The sequence below is a fragment of the Erinaceus europaeus genome, chromosome 8 (genome assembly GCF_950295315.1).
Source record: "Erinaceus europaeus chromosome 8, mEriEur2.1, whole genome shotgun sequence".
NCBI classification, from domain to species: domain Eukaryota; kingdom Metazoa; phylum Chordata; class Mammalia; order Eulipotyphla; family Erinaceidae; genus Erinaceus; species Erinaceus europaeus.
Window position 1 is genome coordinate 65,389,516 of NC_080169.1, and position 27,342 is coordinate 65,416,857.

At 36.3% G+C, this 27,342-nt stretch overlaps 1 protein-coding gene across 9 annotated transcripts in view; it reads left to right on the plus strand.

The window, feature by feature from the left end:
• The window catches only part of CACNA2D1 (calcium voltage-gated channel auxiliary subunit alpha2delta 1), a 539,106-nt gene that overhangs the window by 135,148 nt on the left and 376,616 nt on the right, over positions 1-27,342 (plus strand). For all 9 annotated transcript variants that reach the window (XM_016190308.2, XM_060196324.1, XM_016190309.2 and 6 more), the window contains exon 3: positions 211-327. In XM_016190308.2, coding sequence (XP_016045794.1) covers positions 211-327 — 117 coding nt within the window. The remainder of the gene's footprint in view (positions 1-210; positions 328-27,342) is intronic.

Here is a 27,342-nt window from a genome sequence, read left to right on the forward strand (position 1 = left end):
CTACCTTTGTTCACTACATACATTTTTGGCCTGGGATGTTTCAAGTCTTGTGTTTTTTCTAGAATGACCTCCCTTGTTCTTTAAAATGGTGATGGTAACTAATACCAGGTTTTGCAGTTACAGGATAAATATAAACATAAATATAAATATAAACATCTGAGCCCCATAAGCAATTACTGTTCTTATTCGTTTTTCTTTCCACTTATACAGATTTATGAGAAATACCAAGATTTATATACTGTGGAACCAAATAATGCCCGCCAGCTGGTTGAAATTGCAGCAAGGGATATTGAGAAACTTCTAAGCAACAGATCTAAAGCCCTGGTGGTAAGTTTAATTGGATCTGCTTATTTTACTATTTACCATTACTTATTTTTATTAGTTTTTTCATGTTTCTGTGGAGGATTTATTTATTTAGCATGCTTTTCTTTGAAACTGTATTCTCTACTATGTTGATAAAAGGTAAGATATCATGGCTTCAATGAACATCCAAGATAAGCCACTTCTAATTATTAGCTTATTTTTGTATATTGTTGAGTAATTCTGATTTATAAGCATAACATTTTTACTTGGTACTCATATATATATATATATATTATGATACATAATATTAAAATGCATGTCTACAAATCTATCTTAGGACAGGAAATGGACAAGTTATTTCTAGCATTCTAAAAATTCCTTTTTAGTAATCATTATCTAACCATCCTACCAGAGATGACCAGTATCTTAGTTATTTGACTAATGATTTTTTTTCTTCTTAATAAAGTTATACCTCGTTAAATGTTTTGCTGAGATTTTTTTTTCTTCAATTCTGGATTTTATTTTTTAAGTTAAAAGTACCTATACCAAAGGCAGTACTTAGTGATTTGCTTTCTTATGTCTTTTTTCTGTAAGCTTGTACTATGTATATTTTCTATATGTTTGCTAGCTCTGGTGCATTTTTATACATAATTAAATATTATTTTGATAATGTTTTTCAATATTTTAATGTAGTCTCTATTTGTAAATATTATTTGAATAATTTCCAGATGTGACTAAAAATAGTTACTGCTAAATTTCCATGGCACATGAGGTCAGTACTCAATGGTTGAAGCCATTCACAAAGTCAGTTTTACAAAAATTTAAATATTTCTTTCTTAAATATTTGTATAAATTTAGACTTCCATGCACAATCTAAGAGTTCTGGTTAAGTGACAGTACTAAACTTAATTATAACTCTGCTTATTATTACTAATGAGACAGGCACTTATTTTGTACTCATTTACGATTTTGCTTACTTTCCAGTGAATATTCATATCTTTTTTAAATTTTTTGATTTTTAAAATTAGTTTGTATGGTATTTATTTTCATGGTAGTTCATTTAACTTACTACACATACTGTAAATATGTTGTTTTTCTTTTAGTTTTTGACTTTATTTTCATTTTCTCTATGGTATATTTGGATAAAATAAGTTTGTAACTTTAATGTTCTCAAGTGAGAGAGAGAGAGAGAGAGAGAGAGAGAGAGAGAGAAAGAGACCCTGACCAAAACCAGACCACAGCACTGAAGCTTCCTTTGATATGGTGAAGGCCAAGCTCAGGCCTGCATTGCCTACAAAGCCAAGCAGCATACTAAGCAAGTGAGTTATTTCAGTGACCTGTTGAGTGTGTTTTAGAGACATCCTTCTATCCCTTGAGATAATAAAATTATTATTTTTGTATATTTTACATTAAAAATTTCTACATTTGTCTTTAAGATTTATTTAACTAAATAGTTTCCTTTTGATCAGTGATCTCTTATTACCAAGCTAAATGTCTGGTGGACACAGTATATCTTCATTTTTTTTTTTCTGAAGGATCATGAATATTTTTTGACTTTTAGATTTAAAATATAATGATATAAGAAAAAATTTTACTGAGATTTTTTATTGCTCTTGTACTGATTTATGTAAAATTGCAAAGAATATATATCTATAATACTTAGCATTCTTATTTATAAACAAAGTATTTTTAGAAACAAATTTACAAAGAAATGTTTAAACATCTTTTACTAGATAAAATGATAGTACATAAATTTAGTTCCTCTTATTCTACCTGTCTCAGTACTATTATGAATAGTTTTATAGCACAACTCTGAATTTTCTGCATATTTATCACTCAGAGCTCAGATTTGCATTTTATTACATTTTCTGTATACTATCGTCCCAGAAAGCTTCCTTGCTTTCTTTAGGAAGTGTAATTTTTTACATTATGTTTCCTAACATACCTAGCATTTTTAAAGAATCTCATAACTTCTTTTATAGTTCTGTGAATCTCTATTACTTTCATTCTTTTTTTAAAAAATTTATTTTCCCTTTTGTTGTCCTTGATTTTTTTTTTATTGTTGTTGTAGTTACTATTGTTGTTACTGATGTGGCCGTTGTTGGATAGGACGGAGAGAAATGGAAAGAGGAGTGGAAGACAGAGATGGGGAGAGAAAGATAGACACCTGCAGAGCTGCTTCACCGCCTGTGAAGTGACTCCCTTGCTGGTGGGGAGCCTGGGGCTCGAACTGGGATCTTTAGGAGGGTCCTTGCACTTCTCACCACTTGCGCTTAACTCGATGTACTACCGCCGGACTCACTATTACTTTCATTCTTTAGTGTATGAATGCCATTTTATCTTTCACTATTGTAAACTATGTTGCTTTAGTAAAAATAAAATACTTTCTACAGAAGTGACTAATATTCACTTAATAGCAGCTAAAAATGATTCCATTTATGTTGATTTTTTTCCAATTTTTATTGGTAATTTAATATTGATTTACAAAATTATGAGATAACAGAATAATTCCACACCATTCCCACTCCCTTCCCTAGAATTTGCAGTAGTTCTCAAAAGGTTATAGATATGGGTTGACTCTTATTTATTTATTTTTTAACTATCTTTGTTTATATATATTTACCCATTTGTTCTATGGTCCTGCCTTCTCTTCCTAATTCATATCTATACCTGTTGCTACTTCTGAATATCCTTCCTTTTTTCCTCTTTTTTTTTTTTTGACTACAGGGTATTGCTGGGGCTCAGTGCCTACACCATGAATCCACTGCTCCTGGAGGCTATTTTTCCCCCTTTTGTTGTCCTTTTTGTTGTAGCCTTGTTGTGGTTATTATTTTTATTGTTGATGTCATTCTTTGTTGGATAGGACGGAGAGAAATTGAGAGAGGAGGGGAAGACAGAGAGGGGGAGAGAAAGACAGACACCTGGAGACCTGCTTCACCTCCTGTGAAGCAACTCCCCTGCAGGTGGGGAGGGGGGGAGGGCCTGGAACCTGGTTCCTTGCCATATCTTGCACTTGGTGCCACGTGTGTTTAATCTGCTGTGCTACCGCCAGACCCCCCTTTTTTCTTCTTATCCCTCAGGGTCCTTCTTGGAGTTCAGGGTCCTTCTTGGAGTTCAGAGCCCTGGGGTCATCTTCCTCTAACATTTCTCTCCCTCTGAGGGTATGGACCAAAATTCTTTATGAGGTACAGACAGTGGGAGTTCTGGCTTCTGTAATTGCTGTTCTATTGGACCTGGGCATTGGCAGGTCGATCTCTATCCCTAGTCTGTTTCTGTTTTTCCCTAGTGGGTTAGCTTCCAGAACACATTGGTGAGACTGTCTGCCTAGGGAAGTCAGGATAGAATCATAGCAGCACCTGCAATTTGGTGGCTGAAAAACAGTAAAATATAAAGCAGGACAAATGTTTAATAAAAAGGAACCCAAAAAATCGGGATAGAGCCTGTGAGAATAGGGATCTTGGGGTGGGAGGAATTTAGGAAGTCTATTTTCTTATTTTTATTTTTTATTTATAAAAAGGAAACACTGATAAAAACCATAGGATAAGAGGGGTACAACTCCACACAGTTCCCACCAGCAGAACTCCATATCCCCTCCCCTCCCCTGATAGCTTTCCTATTCTTTATTCCTCTGGCAGTATGGACCAAGGGGCATTATGGGGTGCAGAAGGTGAAAGGTCTGGCTTCTGTAGTTGCTTCCCTGCTGAACATGGGCGTTGACAGATCAATCCATACTCCCAGTCTGCTTGTCTCTTTCTTTAGTGGGGCGGGGCTCTGGGGAAGCAGGGTTTATGTTCTTAGGAACCATGGCTTTAATTTTTGCTTGAGCTTGATACCTAATCTGCAGGCGGCATAAAAATGGTGTCTAGGAAGATGTTGTCAGAGTTGAAACTAGTGCACAAGGCTAGAATAGGGCAGAAAGTAGCTCCCAGACTTGAAGACAGTATACAGATAGAATTAACTGTTTGCCACATTGATTTGCTCCAGCATCCTTATATTTTCCAAATAGCACAGGAGCCTGTGAGCCTGTGTAACCTCTGAGTTCTTGTCAGTGTGAGCTCACAGTCCATGTTCACAGCTAGGAACATTCTAAACTGCACTCATTTCAGGGCCAGACTTCCTTGAGTGGTTGAGTAGGCTGATCTAGCCTTTTGGAGAGTGGGTCAGTCTTTACCATTGCTGATTTATGCTGATTTTTATCAATTTACATAACTAAGTAGGTGACCTAAACATCAAAGTGTCTTGAGCAAGACTTTTGAAAGAAAATAGTTGTGTCTTCCCTTTGTTGCACTGAATTAGGAGCCTGCAGAGACTTTCATTTATATTACTTGAAATTGATGTTCAACACACCTGTTGCATTAATTGAGTGCTGTGGTGGTGGTGATAGGGTTTGGTGGGGTGGGGGGACAACCAGTGACATTTTAAGTGCATATATTAGAATACAGAATACACAATGATTTATTAAATGTAGATTGAATTAGATTTTATCATCAGGGAAAAAATCACATTTGTCTTCAAACAAAATTCTATATGGTCTATTTTTGACTCCACAAAAGTAGAGAACACAGCTATTTAAAAGAGAAATATTTTGAGGCTAACTGAAAAACAAGTGCTCCATTGTACTGTAAATTAATGTAAGGTGTCACTTTTTGTTGACATTTTCTACTCAGGGAGGCTTCTGTTTTGTGAGTTTCAATTCAAAAATCTGCGTGGTGTGTCAATGTGATTCCATAAATAAGTATATTTGAAAAATCATGAAAATTGAGGTAAATAACAAATTTTATACCAGCAAGACCATATGGAAAGTTTACTAAGTAGCATTATCTAAGTATTCCCTATAACCCTACGTTGCTCTAGAAACCATTACTAATCTCATCTACGTATGTATATATTTTTTCCTATGGCAATAGGGTTATAACTGGGGTGTCATGCCTGCACAGTTCCACTGATTTCAGTAGATGTTTTTACCCTTTTTTTTTTTTTTTATTAAGTTAGAGTGTGAAAGAAAGAAGTAGAAAGATAGACACAGAGAGAAGGTGAGCCATCATAGCATTGATCCACCTCTTATGCAGGTTCCTCCAGAATTAAGTTCTTATATGATGACCATAGATTTGAACGTGGGACCTTATACAAGATCATGTGTACACTCTACTGGGTAAGCTACTTCCTAGTACCCAGTCTCACTATTTTCTACGAGGATCTGGGTCTTTGAGGAATTCTATAATTTCCCCAAGGAATTTATTTATTTTTAATTTCATTTATTTAATTAATTTTTTGCCATCCAGATTATCACTGGTGCCTGCAAGATGATGACTTGACTGTTCCTATCTGATTTTATTACCCTTTTTTTTTTCTTTTGATAGAAGTGGGGAGGAGAGAGGAATTGTCCTTTTCTAATATATTTTTAAAATAATAAAAATATATAGAGAAAGAGATATCAGAAGACTTCTCAGCTCTGGTTTATGGTGGTGAGCCAACACATGCAAACCAATGCACATTATCACTGAAGCATCTACCTCAGCCTCACTGATGATTTTTCTGATACTTACTGTAGCTGTACCTCAGAAACTATCTCAGAGTGGTAATTATGTATTATTATTGCTCGATTCTTTTTAAGCAATCCCAATTAGAAGTGAAAAAGTAACAGTCATTTGACATTATTAATTTATGAATTTATTTACTTATTTTTTTGCTACCAGGGTTATCACTGAGGCTCAGTGGATTCACAATAACTTCACCATTTCTGTTGACCTTTTTTCCTTCTCTTTCTTTGTCCTTTCTTCTCTCTTTCTCTCTCTCACTATCTCTCTCTTTTTTTTAAATATTTTTTTTTGTAATTTTATTTATTTATCTTCCCTTTTGTTGCCCTTGTTGTCTTTTTATTGTTGTTGTAGTTGATGTCGTCGTTGTTGGATAGGATAGAGAGAAATGGAGAGGAGAGGGGAAGACAGAGTGGAGGAGAGAAAGACAGACACCTGCAGATCTGCTTCATCGCCTGTGAAGCGACTCGCCTGCAGGTGGGGAGCCTGGCGCTCGAACCGGGGTCCTCATGCCGGTCCTTGCGCTTAGCGCCACCTGCGCTTAACCCGCTGCGCTGCCGCCCGGCTATTTTTTTTTTTTTTTGACAGAGAATGAGAGATACAGAGATAGAGAGGGAGAGAAAAGCAGAAAGAAGGAAAAATACCTGCCGCACTGCTGTACTACTTACGAAGCCTGTAGGTGGGAACCAAAAGCTTGAGCCTGGGTCTTTGTACATCGTAACATGCATGCTCTACTGATATGCCACCATCTGTTTCCATTTAACATGGTTGTTCATATTTATTTCAGCTTGAATTATACTTACCTATCTGAAAGTATTACTGCACTATTTATGGAAGAAAGGTTTTCAACAAGCCAGTCTAGTTTTCAGTGATTAATTCTTGAAATATATAGGTGAATCAGTGATCTTTATTTCGTCCTCATCAGCCAGACAAGGGTATCTGCTGACTAGAGAATGTTTCTAAACACTTCGCTCAGAAAATATAATCAAAGGTTAACACACACACACACACACACACACACACACACACACACACACACACACTTGCAGTGCCACTTTTTCACTTATGGTATAACCTGTCCCTCTTTGATTTTCTGGAAACTTAGAACAGTTCCAATTTATTATGAGTCTTTAAATATTGTAATATATCCTGACTTTTGAGTCAACCATGATATTAAGTCTATGATTAAACAATAAAGAGAAAACAAGTATTTTCTTTTTCAAAAATTTATTTTAATTATAAACTAAGTAGAGACATCCAGGAATCTAGAGGGAAATGGGTGATAGAGAGGGAGAAAGACAGAGAGATACCTGCAACAATGCATCATTCACCACTTGCAAAGCTTTTGCCCTGCAGGTGGGACTGGGGGCTCCAGCTTGGGTCCTTGTGCTTGTAACATGTGCACTCAAATAGGTATGCCACCACCCATAAGAAGTATTTTCTTTCTTTCTTTTTTTTTGCTTCTAGGGTTATCACTAGGGGTCGGTGCCTGAACCAAGAATCCACTGCTCCTGAGGCCATTTTTCCCATTTTGTTGCCCTTTTTGTAGTTGTTATTGTTACTGTTGTCATAGTTGTTGTTGTTGGATAAGACACAGAGAAGTGGACAAAGGAGGGGAAGACAGAGAGGAGGAGAGAATGATAGACATCTGCAGATCTGCTTTACCACTTGTGAAGCAACCCTCTGCAGCTTGGTGTTGGAACTGGGATCCTTGCGCTTTGCGCCATGTGTACTTAAATTAACCTGCTGTGCTACCTCCCAGCTCCCAAGAAGTATTTTCAAAAGATTGCTACAGTAAGGTTATTTTCCTAGTTTGGTCAGATCGTCGTTTAGCTGGATTGTTATGTTATGTTTCATTTTGATGGTATGTTTCATTTCTGTGTGTGTGTATGTGTGTGCGTGCGCGCGCACGTATGCTCAAGTTTTCTTGCTCTGGGACACTTTTTTTTTTTTTTTAAATCAGATAGACAGAGAGACAGGCAGAAGAGAGGGAAACACAACAGGAACAAAACTTTCTTTGTTTCCATATCACCTATCATAGTGTCAGGGCTTGAACCTAGATCATGTGCATGGTCATGTAGGCACCTTACCTGGTGAGCTATCTCTCCAGCTTTACAGGAAAAGAACTCAGCTCTAGCTGTTAGAATAGTAGCCCTAAATCTTTACGTTTATTTCTTCTGTTAAAATTTGTTCAAAATTCAGGTATCCTGGCTCTATTTCTTCAAATTTTAACCCATGTATTTTGGGAGTAAATATTAAAGTTCTAAAGAAGTTTTGAAATCCAAGAAGAAATGTGAAATGCTTCAGAGACTCAAATAATTAAAAGTACATTATATTTTGGAGTTTGAAGTCACTGGTTAACATTTATGAGAAAAAAATTTAATAGTATGGATGTAGCAGGTCATAGGGGAAATGGTTTAGGAAGACGATAAGTCATCAGACAAGGTTAAAATGGGGCATTAATCCATATTTTACTTTCTACTCTACCAATGTACTTCATTTCTGACAACTTCTTCTATTAGTCTACAATGAGTTATCATTTAAGTAACATCAAATTCAATAAAATAACTGATGTTAAGACAAAAAAATTCCTATTTGGGTCTGTTTAGTTAAGGGACTAGGTAATTCATTCTTTTTCAAAATTGAAATAATTTTAATTTGAATGTGAGAAGTGTCAGTACAAAGGGGGGGAAAATGAAGTGCTGAAGTTAGAGATACTTTATTTTGTTCCTGAATAATGAAAGGTGACTTTATAGGGCAAGATCTTATACACAAATCAGAGCAAAATTGGGCCTTATGTGACAGAGACATCTGGGATTGGATCCAATAGAGACTGCTGCCAGAGGCAAAGCTAGTTCAACAAAAAGAGGATGGGAGTACATCATCATATAATAAGTAAAGGATAAAGGTATAAACGTCAACCAGAAGTGTGCCATTAGATTTGAGTATCCTGGATAATTGCAAACAATGCTGTAGATCTCCCAAAGGGAGAAGTTAAGTTAATGCTAAACATCCACCAATACAAAATTATAATCAAGGTAATGTTTGCTAATAGAAAATACCATTTGGTCATTGAGAGTTGAGCTTCAAGTGGTGTTTTAATTTTTACGTGTTCCTTGACTTTATTATTTTTTTAATCTGTAATTGTTTAGTTTTCTTAATCTCTTTTACATCTGCCAATGGATTTGCATAAGCTCTAGGTTTTCCTCTGAATTCATCCTCTAACATTTGTAGAGTGACAAGAAGAACCTTTTTGTGAGACACCTAACACCACAACACAATTTTAGTTCTTTTGAATACTTTCTTCATGGATTTTTCTGGACTTTTTGGACTCATCATTTTCAAAGATGAGCAGTTTGTGCTTTCATTAAAATTTCCATGACAGAATCTACTGTCAGAATATAGAATGTCATGCTAATTTAATTAAAATACCACAGAATCATACATAATGAAAGGCATTTTGGAATTCCCTTTTTAGCCTTCTTTTTTTCAGGAAGATGAGTATCTAAACCACGAAGATTAAGAAGTTTTCTCAAATATTTTCATTGCTTAAGCTTCCACCATTCTAATTATTTCTAATGCTCATGTTCTTGTCTAATATGAGCCAGTTTTATTTTCTGTTTACTATGTGTTTTAAAATTTGATTGAAAGCCTCCTTACGAAGACTGCTTATTTGATCTGTGTGTGTGTGTGTGTGTGTGTGTGTGTGTGTGTGTGTGTGTATGGGAGGAGAGGTTATAAAGGATGGTAAGACAAACCATCAGGACATTATAGTTTAATATTCTTGGAAAAAAATGATTCTCAGTTGGTGAATAATCATTATATAGTGTTAAATGCTTTTCACAGGTTTTCAGATTTAATCTTCACAACAACCTTATGGGGTAGTTATCCTATTGTACCTGAAGGTGAGAGGCATTGCTTAACAAAATTTAATACTATCTAACTCAAATTATCAGGTAGAGGAGATGCAAACCTCAGGAATTTTTGCTGTACTCAATTATACAACTATTACTCTACTATCGAATGAACTCTGATTTCATCAACTTCTTTTTGTATACATATTTTATACTGTGTTCTAGAAATCATCAAATAATTATTTTGAAATTTTGTAAAACATGGGGGCCAGAGTCACGATTGTTATTTCAGAGAAATATTTCCTTGTCTAGGGTGCATGCCTTGTCCTGCATGTGGCACTAGGCTTGAGGCCGAGTAGGAGCAAGGTAGAAAGAGTTGGCACTCTGGTTTCTCTCTCTTTATCTGAATGAAATACTGGCCTACTAAGTGAAACCACACATATGCAAAGACTTGTTTCTGCCAAAAGAAAAGGGGTTGTCTGAGTGGTGGTGCATCCTGTACAGTACACATATTACTATGTGCAAGGACCTAGGTTCAACCTCCATTCTCCACCTGCAGAAGAGAAAGCTTCACGAGTGGTGAAGCAGTGCTGTAGTTGTCTCCCTTCTTTCTCCCTATCTCCCTTTCCTTGTCTATTTCTTACTGTCTCTATCCCAAAAAAAAGGAAGAAAGAAAAAGGAAAGAGAAAGATAGGGGAAGGAAGTGAAGGGGGAAGGGTATAAAATGGCTGCCAGGAGTAGTGGATTTATTGTGTAGGCACTGAGTCCGCAGTGAAAACCCTGATAGAAATAAAAAAATAAAATAAAATAAAAAAGAAAGAATTACTTTTAAGAAAGTGTTATGATAAAAATGAAATGTAGCAGGACTGGGCAGTAACACAGTGGGTTAAGCACACACTGCGCCAAGCGCAAGGACCAGTTTAAGGATCCCGGTTCAAGCCCCTGGCTTCCCACCTGTGTAGGGGTCATTTCACAGGCAGTGAAGCAGGTCTGTAGGTGTCTATCTTTCTCTTCCCCTCTCTGTCTTCCCCTCCTCTCTCCATTTCTCTTTGTCCTAACCAACAACAAGAGCAATGGAAACAACAAGGACAACAAAAATGGGAAAAATGGCCTCCAGGAATAGTGGATACATAGTGTGAGCACTGAGTGCCCAATAATCCTGGAGGCACTAAATAAATACATAAATAAAGTGTAATTGAAAACTTTTTTTTTTACTTTTTTCATTCCTTTATTGGCAGATTAGTGTTTTACAGTTGACAACAAATACATTAGTTTGTACATGCATAACATTTCCCAGTTTTCGACATAACAATACAACCCCCACTAGGTTCTCTGCTATTGTATTCCAGGACATGACCCCCCCCCAACACCCGCTCACCCCAGTCTTTTACTTTGGTGCAATACACCAACTAAAAGTCTTCTAACAACCATTTTGTCTTTATTTTTATTTTTTTTTATTTAAGAAAGGATTAATTAACAAAACCATAGGGTAGGAGGGGTACAACTCCACACAATTCCCACCACCCAATCTCCATAACCCACCCCCTCCCCTGATAGCTTTCCCATTCTCTATCCCTCTGTGAGCATGGACCCAGGATCATTGAGGGTTGCAGAAGGTAGAAGGTCTGGCTTCTGTAATTGCTTCCCCGCTAAACATGGGCATTGACTGGTCGGTCCATACTCCCGTCTGCCTCTCTCTTTTCCTAGTATGGTGTGTCTCTGGGGAAGCTGAGCTCCAGGACACATTGGTGGGGTCTTCAATCCAGGGAAGCCTGGCCAGCATCCTGGTGGCATCTGGAACCTGGTGATTGAAAAGAGAGTTAACATACGAAGCCAAACAAATTGTTGAGCAATCATGGACCCAAAGCTTGGAATAGTGGAGAGGAAGTGTTAGGGAGGTACTCACTGCAAACTCTAGTTCACTTCTGCTTTCAGGTATATATTTTGCAGTAGTTTATGGATACGTGTGAACATAAGCTCTCTCTCACAGAAACTGGTGTATATCTAGGTTATGGGACTTTGTTAGAAAGTGAACCACCTGAGATGAAATTAGAGTGTACTATAAAAGGAAAGGTCTCACCCGAGTAATGAAGCTGAAGGGTTGTCATTCCACTCGAGAAGTCTCTGGACACAGGCTGAGGTGAAGCATGTTGAGGTGGCAGTCGTTGAGTTGGTTAGGTTGTGATCAGCGGATGCAATATTATTTGGTATGGATTGGGAGACGCATACGGGAAAGTGGGCCCTATCCAAGGGTTCCAGGACTGGGGGAAGTAGGGGCTCTATAGTGGAGATGTGAGGTTTCTGCTGTCTTAGGGTTCAAAAAGACAATCGATAGTTAATGTTATCATCACATTATTTGGTAATTGGGTTAACTTTAAAAAGTCTTTTTGTTATGGTTTGCTGTACAGTATCCAGTATCTTGTATATAGCTGTGCTATTGGATGCTTCTAATCTACTTGGTCTAGGCTTTTGAAAGAGTCCGCATATCAAATACACAGCCTATATATTGAAAAGATTCAGTTTGTGTTTTGAAAAACTTTGAGACATACAATTTATTTTCCCCCTCTCATATTAATTAACTACTGATTTATATGTCTACATTTTGCTAGGAGTGTACATAAACACCATTCCTTTCACCAAAGGACTGTGACCCATCCCTCCCGCCCACTCCCACCCCCCACTGGCCCAGGAAGCTACATGTCTACCCCTCACCACTAGGTTTTTACTTTGGTGCCCTACTTACAATTTGATCAGGTCCTGCTTTTAGTTTCCCTTTCAGATCTTCTTAATCAACTTCTGTTGATGAGTGGGATCATCCCATACTCATCTTTATCTTTCTGACTTAGCTCACTTAACATAATTCCTTCTAGCTCTGTCCAAGATGGGTCAGAGAAGGTGGGTTCATTGTTCTTGATAGCTGCATAGTATTCCATTGTGTATATACCACAGCTTTCTCAGCCACTCATCTGGTGTTGGGCACCTGGGTTGCTTCCAGGCTTTAGCTATTATGAATTGTGCTGCTATGAACATAGGAGTACACACCTCTTTTTGGTTGGGTGTTATGGAGTCCTTGGGGTATAAGCCAAGGAGAGGAATTACTGGATCATATGGAAGGTCCATGTCTAGCCTTCTGAGTGTTTTCCAGACTGCTCTCCACAGAGGCTGTACCAATTTACATTCCCACCAGCAATGTAAAAGGGTTCCTCTGTCCCCACATCCTCTCCAGCATTTGTTGCTGCTGTCCTTTTTTATGTATGCCATTCTTACAGGAGTGAGGTGTTATCTTAGTATTGTCTTAATTTGCATTTCTCTGACAATCAGTGACCTAGAGCAGTTTTTCATATGTTTGTTAGCCTTTTGGATCTCCTCTGTAGTGAATATTTTGTTCATATCCTCTGCCCATATTTGGATGGGGTCATTTGCTTTTTTGGTGCTAAGTTTGCTGAGCTCTTTATATATTTTGGTGACTAGTTTCTTGTCTGATGTATGGCATGTGAAGATCTTCTCCCATTCTGTAAGGGGTCTCTCTGTTTGTTTAATAGTTAATTTGGATGTGCAGAAGCTTTTCAATTTAATGTAGTCCCATCGATTTGTTTCTGCTTTAGTCTTCCTTGCAATTGTGTTTGATTCATCAAAGATGTCCTTGAGATGTAGGTGGGAAACTGTTTTACCAATGTTTTCCTCTAAGTATGTGATTGTTTCTGTTCGGACATCTAGGTCTTTGATCCATTTGGAGCTCATTTTTGTTTCTGGTGAGATAAAGTGGTTCAATTTCATTCTGCACGTTACAACCCAGTTTTCCCAGCACCATTTATTGAAGAGAGCCTCCTTTTCCATTTAATCCTTTGGGCCCCCTTATCAAAGATTAGATGTCCATAGGTGTGGGGATTTATTTCTGGGTTTTCAGTTCTGTTCCACTGGACTGTGTGCCTATTTTTGTTCCAGTACCAGGCTGTTTTGATGATGATGGCTTTATAATATAGTTTAAGGTCTGGGAGTGTTATGCCTCCATTTCTGTTTCTTTTCCTCAAGATGGTTTTGGCAATTCTAGGTGTTTACAGGTTCCAGATAAATGATTGTAGTGTTTGTTCTATTCTCTTAAAGAAGCTTGGTGGAACTTTGATGGGTATTGCATTAAATTTGTATGTGGCTTCCAATACTATGTTGAAGAGTAACAGTGACAGTGGACAGCCCTGTCTAGTCCCCGATCTGAGAGGGAATGCTTTCAGCTTCTGTCCATTGAGTATGATGTTGGCTGTAGGTTTTCTATATATAGACTCCACTATCGTGAGGAATTTCCCATCTATTCCCATTTTTTGTAGAGTTTTGAGCATGAATGGGTGTTGGATCTTGTCAATGGTTTTCTCTGCATCTATTGAGATAATCATGTGGTTTTTGGCTTTGCTTTTATTGATGTGGTGAATGATATTGATTGACTTACGGATGTTGAACCAGCCTTGCATTCTTGGGATGAATCCCACTTGGTCGTGATGAACAATCGTTTTGATATGTTGCTGTATCCAGTTGGCCAAGATCTTGTTTAATATGTTGGCATCTATGTTCATCAGAGATATTGGTCTGTAGTTTTCCTTTTTTGTTCTGTCCCTATCAGCTTTTGGTATCAGGGTGATGTTGGCTTCATAGAAGGTGGAAGGGAGTATTCCTGTTTCTTCAATCTTATGGAATAGCTTAAGAAGTATGGGTATTAACTGTTTCCTGAAAGTTTTGTAGAATCGTTTTTGAAGCCATTTGGTCCAGGACTTTTGTTGTTGGGGAGATTCTTAATAACGGTTTCAATGTCTTTGTCTGTGATTGGTGCATTTAGATTTTGTAGTTCTTCTTGGTTCAGTTTTGGAAGGGCATATGTTTCTAGGAATTGTTCCATTTCTTCCAGATTCTCTAGCTTGGTGGCATATAGTTCTTTATAGAAGTTTCGCAGGATTCTCTGGATTTCTGTGGTGTCAGTTGTGATATCTCCTCCATCGTTTACAATTCTATTAATTTGAGTCTTCTCTTTTGTTTGGTGAGTCTGGCTAGGCGTTTGTCAATTTTGTTTAATCTTTCAAAGTACCAACATTTGGCTTCATTGATCTTTTGTATGGTTCTTTTATTTTCGATGTTGTTTATTTCTGCTCTAACTTTAGTGATTTCTGTCCTTCTGGTTGCTTTAGGGTTCCTTTGTTCCTCTTCCTCTAAGTCCTTGTGGTGTGTAGTAAGGTCGTTCATTTGGGCTTCTTCTTGGTGTTTAATATGTGATCGTATGGCTATAAGTTTCCCTCTCAGTACTGCTTTCGCTGTGTCCCAAATATTTTGATAGGTTGTGTCCTCATTTTCATTAGTTTCCAGGAACATTTGAATTTCCTGCTTGAGTGAGTCTCTGACCCAGTGGTTCTTAAGAGTATGTTGTTTAGTTTCCAAATTCTGTGACTTTTAATAATTTTCTGTTTGTTGTTAAATGTTAGTTTTACTCCACTGTGCTCTGAGAAGATACTTGGGATGATTTCAATGCTCTTGAATTTATTGATGCAGTCTTTGTGGCCTAACATGTGGTCTATCCTTGAGTATGTGTTATGTGGATTTGAAAAGAAGGTATATTCCAGTTTTTGGGATGGAGGTGTCTGAAAATGTCCAAGAGGTCTAGTCTGTCAATCTCTTCATTCAGTTCTCTTGTATCTTTATTGGTTCTCTGCTTTGTTGATCTGTCTAAGTGTGAGAGTGGGGTATTGAAGTCTCCCACTATTACTGTATTACTATTGATGTATTTTTGAAATTCTTTCAGTAGGTCCTTAATGTATTTACATGATCCCTCATTGGGTGCATAGATGTTAATAATTGTTAAGTCTTCTTGGCTGATTGATCCTCTAATCATTATGTAATGTCTTTGCCTATCTTTTATTACTTTATTTAATTTAAAATCTATCGTGTCTGAGATGAGAATGGCTGTTCCTGCCCTTTTTTGTGGTCCGTTAGCCTGTATTATAGTTTTCCATCCTTTCACTTTAAGTCTGTGTTTATCTTGTTGTATCAGATGGGATTCTTGCAAGCAGCATACGGTTGGGTTATGTTTTCTGATCCATCCCCCCACCCTGTGCTTTTTGATGGGTGAGTTTAAGCCATTGACGTTTATTGATATTATGGATTTAATGTATTGTAGTGCCATTGTTCAAAAAATTTTTTTTTGTTTGCTCTGATGTATTGCCAGTATTATAGTGATGTTCTTGTTTTAAGAGGTCTTTTAGAACCTCTTTCAGGGCCAGCTTGGTGATGGTTGCCTCCTTTAACTGTTGTTTATCTAAGAAGGTTTTGATCCCTCCATCTAGTTTGAATGAAAGTCTGGCAGGATATATTATCCTTGGTTGAAACTCTTTTTCATTCAGGGCTTGATAGATATCTTGCCATTCCCTTCTGGCTTTTAGAGTTTGAGTGGAGAAATCTGCAGATAATCTTATGGGTTTTCCCCTGTATGTGACTTTTTGTTTCTCTCTTGCAGCCTTTAGGATCCTTTCTTTATCCTTACTTCTTCTTATTGTGACTATGATGTGTCTTGGTGTCTTCAGGTCTGGGTTGATTCTGTTTGGGACTCTCTGGGCCTCTTGAATCTTGATGTCCTTTCTGTTATTCAGGCCTGGGAAGTTTTCTTCTATTATTTCCTCTAGAATGTTTGCTTCTCCTTCCTCTCTTTCTTCCTCTGGCAGGCCAATTATACGAATGTTACTGCTTTTGAGATCATCCCATATGTCTCTGTTGTTGTTTTCAGTGTCTCTCAATCTCTTTTTAAGCTCTTTCACCTCTTTCTTCGTTTTCTCTAGCTCATCCTCTGTCTGACTAATTCTGTTTTCTGCTTCTGTTAGTCTGCTTTCCCTTGCCTCAGCTTGTTTCTTCATTACAGCTATTTCAGCTTTCAGTTCTCTAATTGCCTCAAGATAATCAGTATTTTCCTTCGGGGTCTCAACTGTTGTTTCCCTAATACTGCCATTCCTTTCCTCCAATGTTGTTTTCATTTCTGTGATTAATAAGTTTATTATTGCTTGCATACTTTTCTTATCTCTGGTTACTTCTGGCTGATTTGTAATTTCTTCTGGGCTCTTGTCTTCATTCATTGGAGTAGCAATTTTATTTGTTTTTGATCTACCCATTTTTTTGATTTATGTTTTTTTTATGCTTTGTTGTTCCTCAGTTGTTGTGTCTTGAGTGCAAGTAGCAGTGTACTAAATACCTTTATGACAATTGCACTCACCAACCTCAGGAATTACAGTAGCAACTGAAGCAAGTATTGAAGCTGTTTAATCGTTACCAGTTAGCCAAACAATTTCTCCAGTCCATGAAAAAATAGTAACCAAATCCCAGTGAAGAAAGAGAAAAGAAAGAAAGGATAGCAATAATAGACAGTTATACAAATCTACTATCCACTGTATATTCTAGGGGTAACAAGAGGGGAAAGGGAACTAGAGCAGAGATACACACATAGAGAGACCACTCTGAGTCAGATTTCTTCCCCAAAATAATTCACAAATTCAGAAAGGCAAAGAAGAAGGAAGAAGTGTATGACAAGATTTAAAAAAAAAAGAGAGAGAGAGAGAGACAAGAGAGAGAAAAGGGAAAAGATAAGAAAAATAGCTGTAATTAAAGAGCAGTGAAAGGAAATTCCCAAATGTGTATGAATGAATTCAAAAAAGCACACTGTTTGTTGGTGTGGGGGCTGGGGGCTGTGACTTTGGAAGCTGTAGGATTAAGGAAGAAGGGATGACAAGAATGAGAAAAAAAAAAGAGAGAGAAAGAAAAAAAGAAAAAGATAAGAAAAAGAACAGTCATAAAAGGGCAGTGAAAGGAAAGGTTTTTTTTTTACAATGTATTTATTTTTAATTATTTAATTAGCTATGCGGGGTGAAGTGGGGGGGGGGTTTGGCTACTTAGAAAGAAAAAAGGCCAGAGGTTTCAGAAGGGTATAGACTTAGAATTAATGATACTCCCTGGTGGGACAGGTATTTGGTAAAGAAAAGTACTGGTTATGGGGGGGGTGGGCGGGAAGGAGGTATGCTTGAAAATTAAAAGGAAGAAAAAAAATTTTTTTTCCTTTTTTTTTTTTCCCCTTTTTTCCCTACTCTAATTCTTAACCCAAATTAAGTTATAGTCACCTCCTTGGTGTCGCCGCTAGGACCCCTTATTGGCTGGCCTGCTAAAGGCAGAAAATCCTACCGTTTCCAGGAGATGTGGTCAGAGCTCAGCCACTAGCAGCTTCTCAGTCCGCCATCTTCCGGGAAACCCCCCCCCCTGAAGCTTTTTTAAAGGATTTCTCAAAGATGAAAACTATCTCCACGTCCTTTTGATCCAATGAGAGCTGTACTCAAGGATGTCCTCGGATCTGCCTTCAGGGTCGCGGTGGTCCCCGGAGACTCCCAAGAGGAAGCCCCTGAGCTACAGTGCTCCCTCCCGGTCCTCTGCTGGCCCAGCAGCACTCTGCAATGGGCGGAGGAGCCGCCTTCCTGGGCCGAGGACAGTGCCCGGCGCAGCCGCCTTACCTGCCGCAGCCTGGGAAGTCTGGAGCATCCCGCCCGCTAGTTTGCGCCACCTCTACTCGAATTCTTAATCCAAATTAAGTTATAGTCACCTCCTTGGTGTCACCGCTAGGACCCCTTATTGACTGGCCTACTAAAGGCAGAAAATCCTACCGTTTCCAGAAGATGTGATCAGAGCTCAAGCCACTAGCAGCTTCTTAGTCCGCCATCTTCCGGGAACCCCCCAATTGAAAACTTTTTTACTTGTATGTGATTCAAGTAAAGGGAAACTTTTCTGTAGTCAAAGTATTACATGATTCTAAAGTATTCTATATTTAATGCTGATAAATACACAAACATATACTGTTATAAATAACTTTATTAGAACAAAAATGTAACAGAAGAAGAAAGCAAACCTTTTCTGAACCTACAAAACTACAGAAAAATAACTCTTTACAGTTAAGAGACTACCCTTTAGGGTGATTGTGTGTGTGAATGTTGTCTACGAATACTTTGTAGATATTTTTCTATTACTGTATTTTAATATATAATAATGTTCCAGTATATGCAAATGTTATTTTTTAGTCTTTTATTGATATATTTACTTTGCTTTTATATTTCTACATTGACTATTGGTTTTTTTTTTCTTTTTTTTTCTTTTCTTTTTTTCCTTTTTTTTTCCCCCCCTACATTGACTATTGTAATATTGATATCCTTGATAGTTTATCTTTACATATACGACTATTTTGATTACTTTATTAGAATTAAATCATATAACAAGAATCACTGAATCAAAGCAATTTTGGGCATTATTATTTATATATGTCAATTGTATATTTATTATTATATTTTTTGCAACCAAGACCTTGTGCATACTAAATTTCACTGTTCGAGGTCGTATTTTGCATTCGGATAGAGAGATATAGATTGAAAGACAGAGGGAGAGAGATCACTACTTTCCCAGAGTTTCCGCCATTCCATATAACCTCCTATGTGTTATCAGAACCAAACCTGCTTTGCTTGCCTTGCTTCCAGGCATCCTACCTGGTCAATTGTCTTTCCAACTCTATATTTTCTTTAGAATGAAATGATCTTTATTTGTTCCACTGACTCCATTTCTTAACTTTCTTTATTCCTCCCTCTTTCCCTTCCTTTCTTCCTTTTTTTTTTTTTTACACTTGGGTTTCTGGTATACTTAAGTGAGAGAGTTCAGGGTGTATTTAGTCCAGTATAGTAGGTTTAATATGGTCCCTTTGAGCAAGACTTCATTTTATTGCCAGCAGAGTTATAGCTGGGACTCAATTCCTGCACAGTGAATCCATTGCTCCTGGTGGCTGTCTTTCTTCCTTCCTTCCTTTTTTTTGATTTTTTCCTCCTTCCCTCCCTCCCTTCCTCCCTCTCTTTCTCTTTCTTTCTTAGAAAGAAACTGAGAAGGAAGGGGATAATAGAAAGGTAGAGGGGATCGGGCGGTAGCGCAGTGGGTTAAGCGCATGTGGCGCAAAGCACAGGAACCGGCGTAAGGATCCCGGTTCGAGCCCCCGGCTCCCCACCTGCAGGGGAGTCGTTTCACAGGCGGTGAAGCAAGTCAGCAGGTGTCTATCTTTCTCTCCCCTTCTCTGTCTTCCCCTCCTCTCTCCATTTCTCTCTGTTATATCCAACAAGGATGACATCAATAACAACAATAATAACTACAATAAAATAACAAAAGGCAACAAAAGGAAATAAATAAAGAAAAAAAACAATACATAAGAAAAAGAATGAAAGAGAGAAATAGAGACACCTACAACACTCCTTCACAGTTCATAGAATTCATCTTCTGCAGGTAGGGACCATGAGCTTGAATCTGAGCCCTTGCTCATGATAACGTGTGCTCTCGACTGAGTTTGTTATCTCTCAGCCCTCTCAAACTTAACTTTACTGATAAATGTTTTTAATTATTGCAGTGATGTCAAAAAACCTCATTCTTTTCTTTACAGATTAGTGCCTTTGTTGGTGGCAACATAATGAGTTCAGAATTAACAAGCTGGCTGGAGCAAACATCTGTCTTCTAGATTTAGTTAAAGGAAAAAAAAAAAAAACTCAACCTAAGAGTTGTTGTTACTGATGACAAATATCAGCTCATATGCTTTATCTTGCTTGCATTATCTTAGCCACAGGCAGCATGCCAGATTGCTGCACTGTGGCTGAGTGATCCTGCTACTGGCAGTTCTTACATTCTAGGGTACCTGACTCTGCAAGACCCAATTAAGAAGAAAAACTAAGTTACATCTTGGTCCTAGAGACGTTACTTCCAAAAGACTGTCTTCTCTCTCTGGTTAATTTATCTAGTCCTAAGACTCATAACTATCTAGTTACAACTATTTATATAGATATTGGCCTATTCTCTGATTATAAGAGCTATCTTTTATCAAAAGTTCTTGATCAGCCAGTTTAAATGTCCAGTAGTAAATAACAGTGACTCATTTTCAACAAGAAGGTTTACAGAGAATATATTGCTCTTACATCACTGCTTATGCCTTTTTTTCCCCAGTACAGCAACATAATGTGTTCTCTTAAAAAGGGAAATAATTAAATAAATCATTGGGTATGACATCATTGGGTATGACATTTATTTTTAAATATGAAAATGTTCAAAAGCTAGTTTTTGCTGGCAATTCATAGTAGTGGGTTCGACTCATGTAGGACTAAATTTTCTTTAAATTATTTTTTGTCCGATAGCATATCCCCTCTCCAATGGACATTTTTAAAGTTGAGATCAAACTAAACTAATAAGGAATATAATTTCTGATGACTTTACTAGCAATTTCATTTTGACCTGCTAATTCTATCTTGTGAAATGAAACTATTCCTCACAATTTCCCAGTAGAGAGGGATGGCAACTTTAGGTAAAATATTAAAGATTAAAGCAAATATTACTTTTGTTGTTGTTTGTTTTTGTTGTTATTGCGAGGATTTCAACAACTCAGCCAACTTTTTCAATTAGAGAGACAAAAGGAGAGAGGAAAAGTTCCCACAGCACAAAGCTTCCTCCAGTGTTGGGGTTCAGTTAGGCTTAAGGCTGGGTCATATGCATGGCAAAACAGACACACTATATAGGAGAGCTACCTTGCTGGACTAAACACATATCTTATAATAGCACTGTATATAGGAGGATATAACTAACAATAATAATTTATCAAATGCTTATGACATATTTAATACTGTGCTTTAGACTTTATTTGCATTTACTTGTTTAATCCTTGTGACATACTTTTGCATGATATTAACTCCACTTATAGAGCTATTTCCCCCAAGACTTTGAATCCATGTATATTTAATTTCCAAGCTCTATTTCTCCTTAATCCTTACTACGTGTTACACACTCTGCTCGATATTTTATGTATTATTATACTGCATAATTTATTCTGTTTCTCTTCCTGTTTCCTTTTCTTTTTCTACCTGCTCCTCTTCTTTCCATATTACTATATGATATGAAAATGTGGAAATAAGGAATTAGAAAGTTTAAGTGTATTATGCAGTGTCGGAAGTTCACATATGGCATTTTTGTTTCAAAGTAAGTTTGTATGAAAAAAATGTTTTATATATGTTGTGTTATATACATAGAAGTGATGATGACAGATTATTCTAATTAATTTATTTTAATTACAAAGTATATTAAAGAAGAAAGGCCTGGAATAGAAGAAGGAATGGAAGGAACTATGGGGAGGGAGGAGATCTAGCCTTCTCATTTTCTAGTTTTACCGTCACATTTGACAATGTATTAAGTATTTACATAAAGATCTGTATTTTTCTGATGGGGGAGATAAAGATAATAAAATCCAAAAGTTTTTATTGTGCTCAGTGTAATTTTTTTGGCTCATAGATGAGAACAAATAACTTTAGAGTATCTACAAGTTACACATTATTTGGTGCCTTCATACAGTTAAGTGAAAATATTTTTGGGGTGTCTTATTTGAAAGCTCTCTACATAGTATCACATATTTAGTCATGGTATAAGATCAGGGTTAGAGTGATTAATTTCTAAACTGAAGCTTAAACACCATGCACATAAGTCACTTTCTTATTATAATAAATGAAACAAAAGGTTTTTATTGATAGCATGGTTTAATTGTTATATCACCCATTAAATTTGATTAGCTACTACTAAAACATTGGTTATAGGGAAATATGGAGAAGTAAGTGGTTCATTTACAGTTTTAAACTGAAGGAATGATTCAGCTAAACTGCAAATAGAGACTTGTAGGGCATAGCATATATTGGCTTGTATTTTTTCTATATTTTTCTATGCAAAAATATGTCAGAACTTTTTTTGACAACCCAGTAGTTAAAGGATAAGTACTTAAACAATGCCTCTCTCTTTTAATAGAGTTAAAAAGTTATGTGTGGAGACTACTAAGTCTGTTCAGTCAAATACAAAGTACTTGCATAAACTCTCCAAATTTTCATTTATAAAATTTATAGCTGTATAATGTATTCCTGGGATTACTTTACATCCAAATAATTGCTTATTTGAGCTTTACAAATTATCTAATGGGAATGCGGAGAGGCATAGTTCTAATGTCACATGTCTGTCAATTTACCAGGAAAATCCAGGTTGCTTAATGTTGCTGGATTATTCCATATCAAATTTCTCTTCGCTAAATAATTGCCTCTAATTCATTTCTAACATTTCATACCACTTACATATTGCTGTTTGAGTCTAAATAATCATATTTTTAAGAAGCATCATGTAGCACCTAATACCAGTCCCAAGAACAGTTACCACATTTTAGTTACTGTATGGAGTCTCATCTGCTATCCTGAAAGCAGTGTGGGATATGCTCATTGATTTAGAACAGCATTTCTCAGCTGCAAGGAAAGCATGTGGGATAAATACTGGAAGGAGGACAGTTTAAATACTTAAAGGCAATTCCTGTCAAGGCAGGCCATACTTTTCTACTCAGCCACACATACACAGGGAAATTATCCCTGTGATCTGTTCATTTTTTTCTTTCTGCATAAGTAGGCGTCTGTTACAAAGGAGCTGGCAGTGTACATTTTTGTTGTGTTTGTGTGACAATAGTAATTTCCCACGTCTCCATTTAGTGTCAGGCATTTTAAAAGGGAAATAATGTTCTCCTTTTAAGAAACAGTGGGCTCCAAAGAATCTTGGTAGCTTATATAAATGCAGAATCATGTATAAGACATAACTAATGTTTAAAAATTGGGTAGTATTTAGCTAACATTAGCCAACAAACGGCTAGGATATGCCTGATGTTTTGCTGATGGCATTGGTATTTACTACAGTATTTGATATGCTTACTAGAGGAGCAGCTAAGAATACTGCTTTTGCCAGAAGTCTCACTATCTTGGTGTTTGGAAGAGTTAGATAAAAAAGAGTGTTCTTTGCTTTCTCATATTCTGTAATGACCAGCACATACACTGACTAGAGGAGTAAATGCTTTTAGCAGTTTTTTCTTTACAACAAGTACAGTGACTTTAATGTGTGTAAAAAATTAATGAAAACAAGTATAACTTTTTTACTTTAATTTTTAGCATGGCAAGTAGAACAAACAGAAACACACACACACACACACACACACCAAAGGAAACAGCCCAAATAAATTTTTCCTGTCTGCCTCTGATATTTTGAAATTAAGACAAGAATCCAAACATTTTTTAAGTTTGACAATGTAACAACGAAGGCATGATTTATTTATATGATCTATTTCTAAATAGAAATAGATGTCTAAATAGAAATGTATGTCTTTTTTATAGAAGCACTTGCATAAGTAAAAATAGTCAGGAATATATACTAATTTTCTTTCAAACAAATACAGTAAAATTGTTGACATAATGTGTAATACAATTTTATTTTTGTTTAGTACTATAATTTTAAAATCTTATTTTTATTTACAAAATTGGTTTGTCTGATTTATCTTTCTTTTGTTCCTCTAGATTTCTTGAAATTCTTCATTCAGTTCTTGGACTTTCTTTGTTTTCTTTCTTACCTAAGAGTACTAGCATATTCTGTTCCTTTTTCAGCTTGAGTCTTATCTGTATTCTATTATTTTATTTATGAAGGTTAGTGGATAAAAACAGTTACATGTGATTGTTTAATTCAGACATGCCACCAATAGTTGTTACTTTGAACTAACAGATTCTTTTAATTTTATTTTTATTTATGTATTCCCTTTTGTTGCCCTTGTTTTATTGTTGTAGTTATTGTTGTTATTGATGGATAGGACAGAGAGAAATGGAGACAGGAGGGGAAGACAGAGAGGGGGGGAGAAAGATAGACACCTGCAGACCTGCTTCACCACTTGTGAAGTGATTCCCCTGCAGGTGGGGAGCTGGAGGCTCCAAATGGGATCCTTACTTTGGTCCTTGAGCTTTGCGCCATGTGTGCATAACCAGCTGCTCTACCTCCTGACTGCCACTAACAGGTTCTTAGCACTACTTTCAGAACAACCATTACAATTTTGTTATTAGTGATTTTTTTCTCTGAAATTTTTTTTTTTTGTTTGTAGGGGACGGTTACACTATGGCTTCATATCAGTGAACTTCTTTTTCTTTTTTAAATTTTTTAAAAATATTTATTTATTCCCTTTTGTTGCCCTTGTTGTTTTTGATTGTTGTCGTTATTATTGATGTTGTTGTTGGATAGGACAGAGAGAAGTGGAGAGAGGAGGGGAAGATAGAGAGGGGGATAGAAAGACAGACACCTGCAGACCTGCTTCACCGCCTGTGAAGCGACTCCCCTGCAGGAGGGATCCGGGATCCTTATGCCAGTCCTTGCGTTTTGCGCCACATACGCTTAACCTGCTGTGCTACCGCCCGACTCCCGATTTCTTTTTCTTTTTTTAAATTTAAGATATAAAGATGGGGAGAGAGAAAAGAGTGACACCATAGTAAATATTGTGCATGAGGTACCAGGTAATCAAAACTCAGTCTTTGTGCATGGTAAAGTGAGCACTCTTATTAAATGAGCTGTTTCTTGACTTGCAAATTAGTTATTATTATTATTATTATTATTATTATTAAATTTTGTTTGTATGTTTATATTATTGTTTCCCTAATTTATAATGTTCATGAGGGATCTTTTCAGATTTCTGAATTGTAATGTCTTAATGCATATTAATATTTGGTAAATATTTGCTGGATGAGTACTTGCATAATGAGTAAAATATAGTTTTGTTTCCCAAATGATCTCAGCAATATTATCTGCTTTTCTGTAAATATATTCACTTAGGGTTGTATAATGAATTTGAATCTTTTGCCTCTGAAGTAGTAATTATTTGTCCCTCAGGTAGTAAAAAATGAAAATGTGAATAAAATAATAGTGAGGATGTATTGAAAACACATTGATACTCTTCACATTTTGTTATTATTTTAAATATTTTACTGACTTACTTTAATGAGAGAGATAGAGAATGATGCACAGAGAGATGGACCAGAACACTGCTCAGCTCTGGTTTATTGTGGTACTGGGAGCTGAACCTAGAACCTTAGTGCTTAGGCATAAAAGTCTCTGCATAACTAGTATGTTGTCACTGCAGTCTCTATTTTTCACATTTTATGTGTTGTTCTTTTGTGTGAAAACACAATGATTGCAATATCAAATATTGAAAAAGTTAAGTTTCTACTTTAATATATTTTCTCAAAACAAAGAAGTTACTAATAAATGTTTAGTCTAAAATCAGTCATCATCTTCTTAATGTTAACAGCATGCTTGTGGAATTAATGGAGAGATTTTTATACAGTTTGTTCAGTCACACAAAGATTATTTAGCGTTTTCATTGTTTTTACTTATTAATTTAATTATATGTTTTAACTTTGCATTATTTTTAAAAGACATTTAATGTCATTTAAACAGATCTCATATTGTGCTTGAACAATGAATATGAAATATTATAGAAAGGGAACAAATTTCTGCATGAATTCTACCTTCCAGACTTAGATATTGGTAGAAGATATGGTCATTCAGATGTTAATATATTTTAAGAAGAATGGAAAGGAAACCTAGATTATGACCATTCCTATAATATTTGAGCATTTTAGTGAGAAAGGATGACAGTGGATTCTCAGAGGACTTCATAATGTGACATTAGTCTTATCTGTCTTTTAGCAGCAATACAGTTGTAATACTCTCAAATAAAATAGAGTAGTGTTACTCCAGAAACAAAAGGGTAGAAGTCTGTAGGGATGTCTTGCATTGTTATTGGATCCCCAGTTTATAGAAAAATGTTAATATGACACTTATCCTTGGGACCATTTATAAGTATATAAACACTTAAATTCATGCTAATGTACTTAGTAATTCTAGTTAATTTGTATGGTTTTTATAGGAGCTGTAAACATTTCTTTGTGTTGAACTAAAGTGTTTTTAATAACACATCCTAATTAGTTATGCATTTCTTCATAATATTGTTTTAGTACATTTAATGAGGAGCTTATTTTATTAAAATCTCAATTGTACCCTTCTCATTTCTAATTATAACCTACCCTTTGGCAATAAATTTTGCTTGCAGTACATCAGTACTAGTACAGTAGTTGTGGAAAATTTGGCTGAATCTCATTTTCTAACAAGATTGCTAATGAAATTGAAATGAATACCTAACTATTAAGTTTGTTTATTATTCTATCCTTTATATACTATGATTTGTTATTATTGGGTTCTCTTACATTGAATGTAACACATTACTATTTAGAATAAACTGAACTATGCCCTAACACAAAAATTTGTTAATGCTACTGCTAATAGTCAAGGTAGTTGTAGTAGTAAATGGAGCCACCTTTCGTAGAAATAGTTATTTTGTTCTTAAAGATAGGAATCATTCATATCCAGTATTTATAATACAATTTCTCTTAGTATTGATTTCTTGATAATTGATTGTTGACCTTGCTTTAGTTTTTCGATTTAACAAAGTCTGCACCTTCTTTGTCTCGTGCTTCTAATTTTACAATAGGATTAGAAAGAATAAAAATGACTTCTAATTGGAAAGTTAACTGTGGAACTCAAGTGGTAGATTATCTGTCAGCCCTCTCTGTACAGAAACAAACAAACAAAAAAGTAAGTAAACAAACAAAATGAAGGTGGGGAAGAGCAACTTTACTCACACTTGGCGTCATTTCATTGCTCCGGAGCCAGCTTTTTCATTCAGATTGAACAAC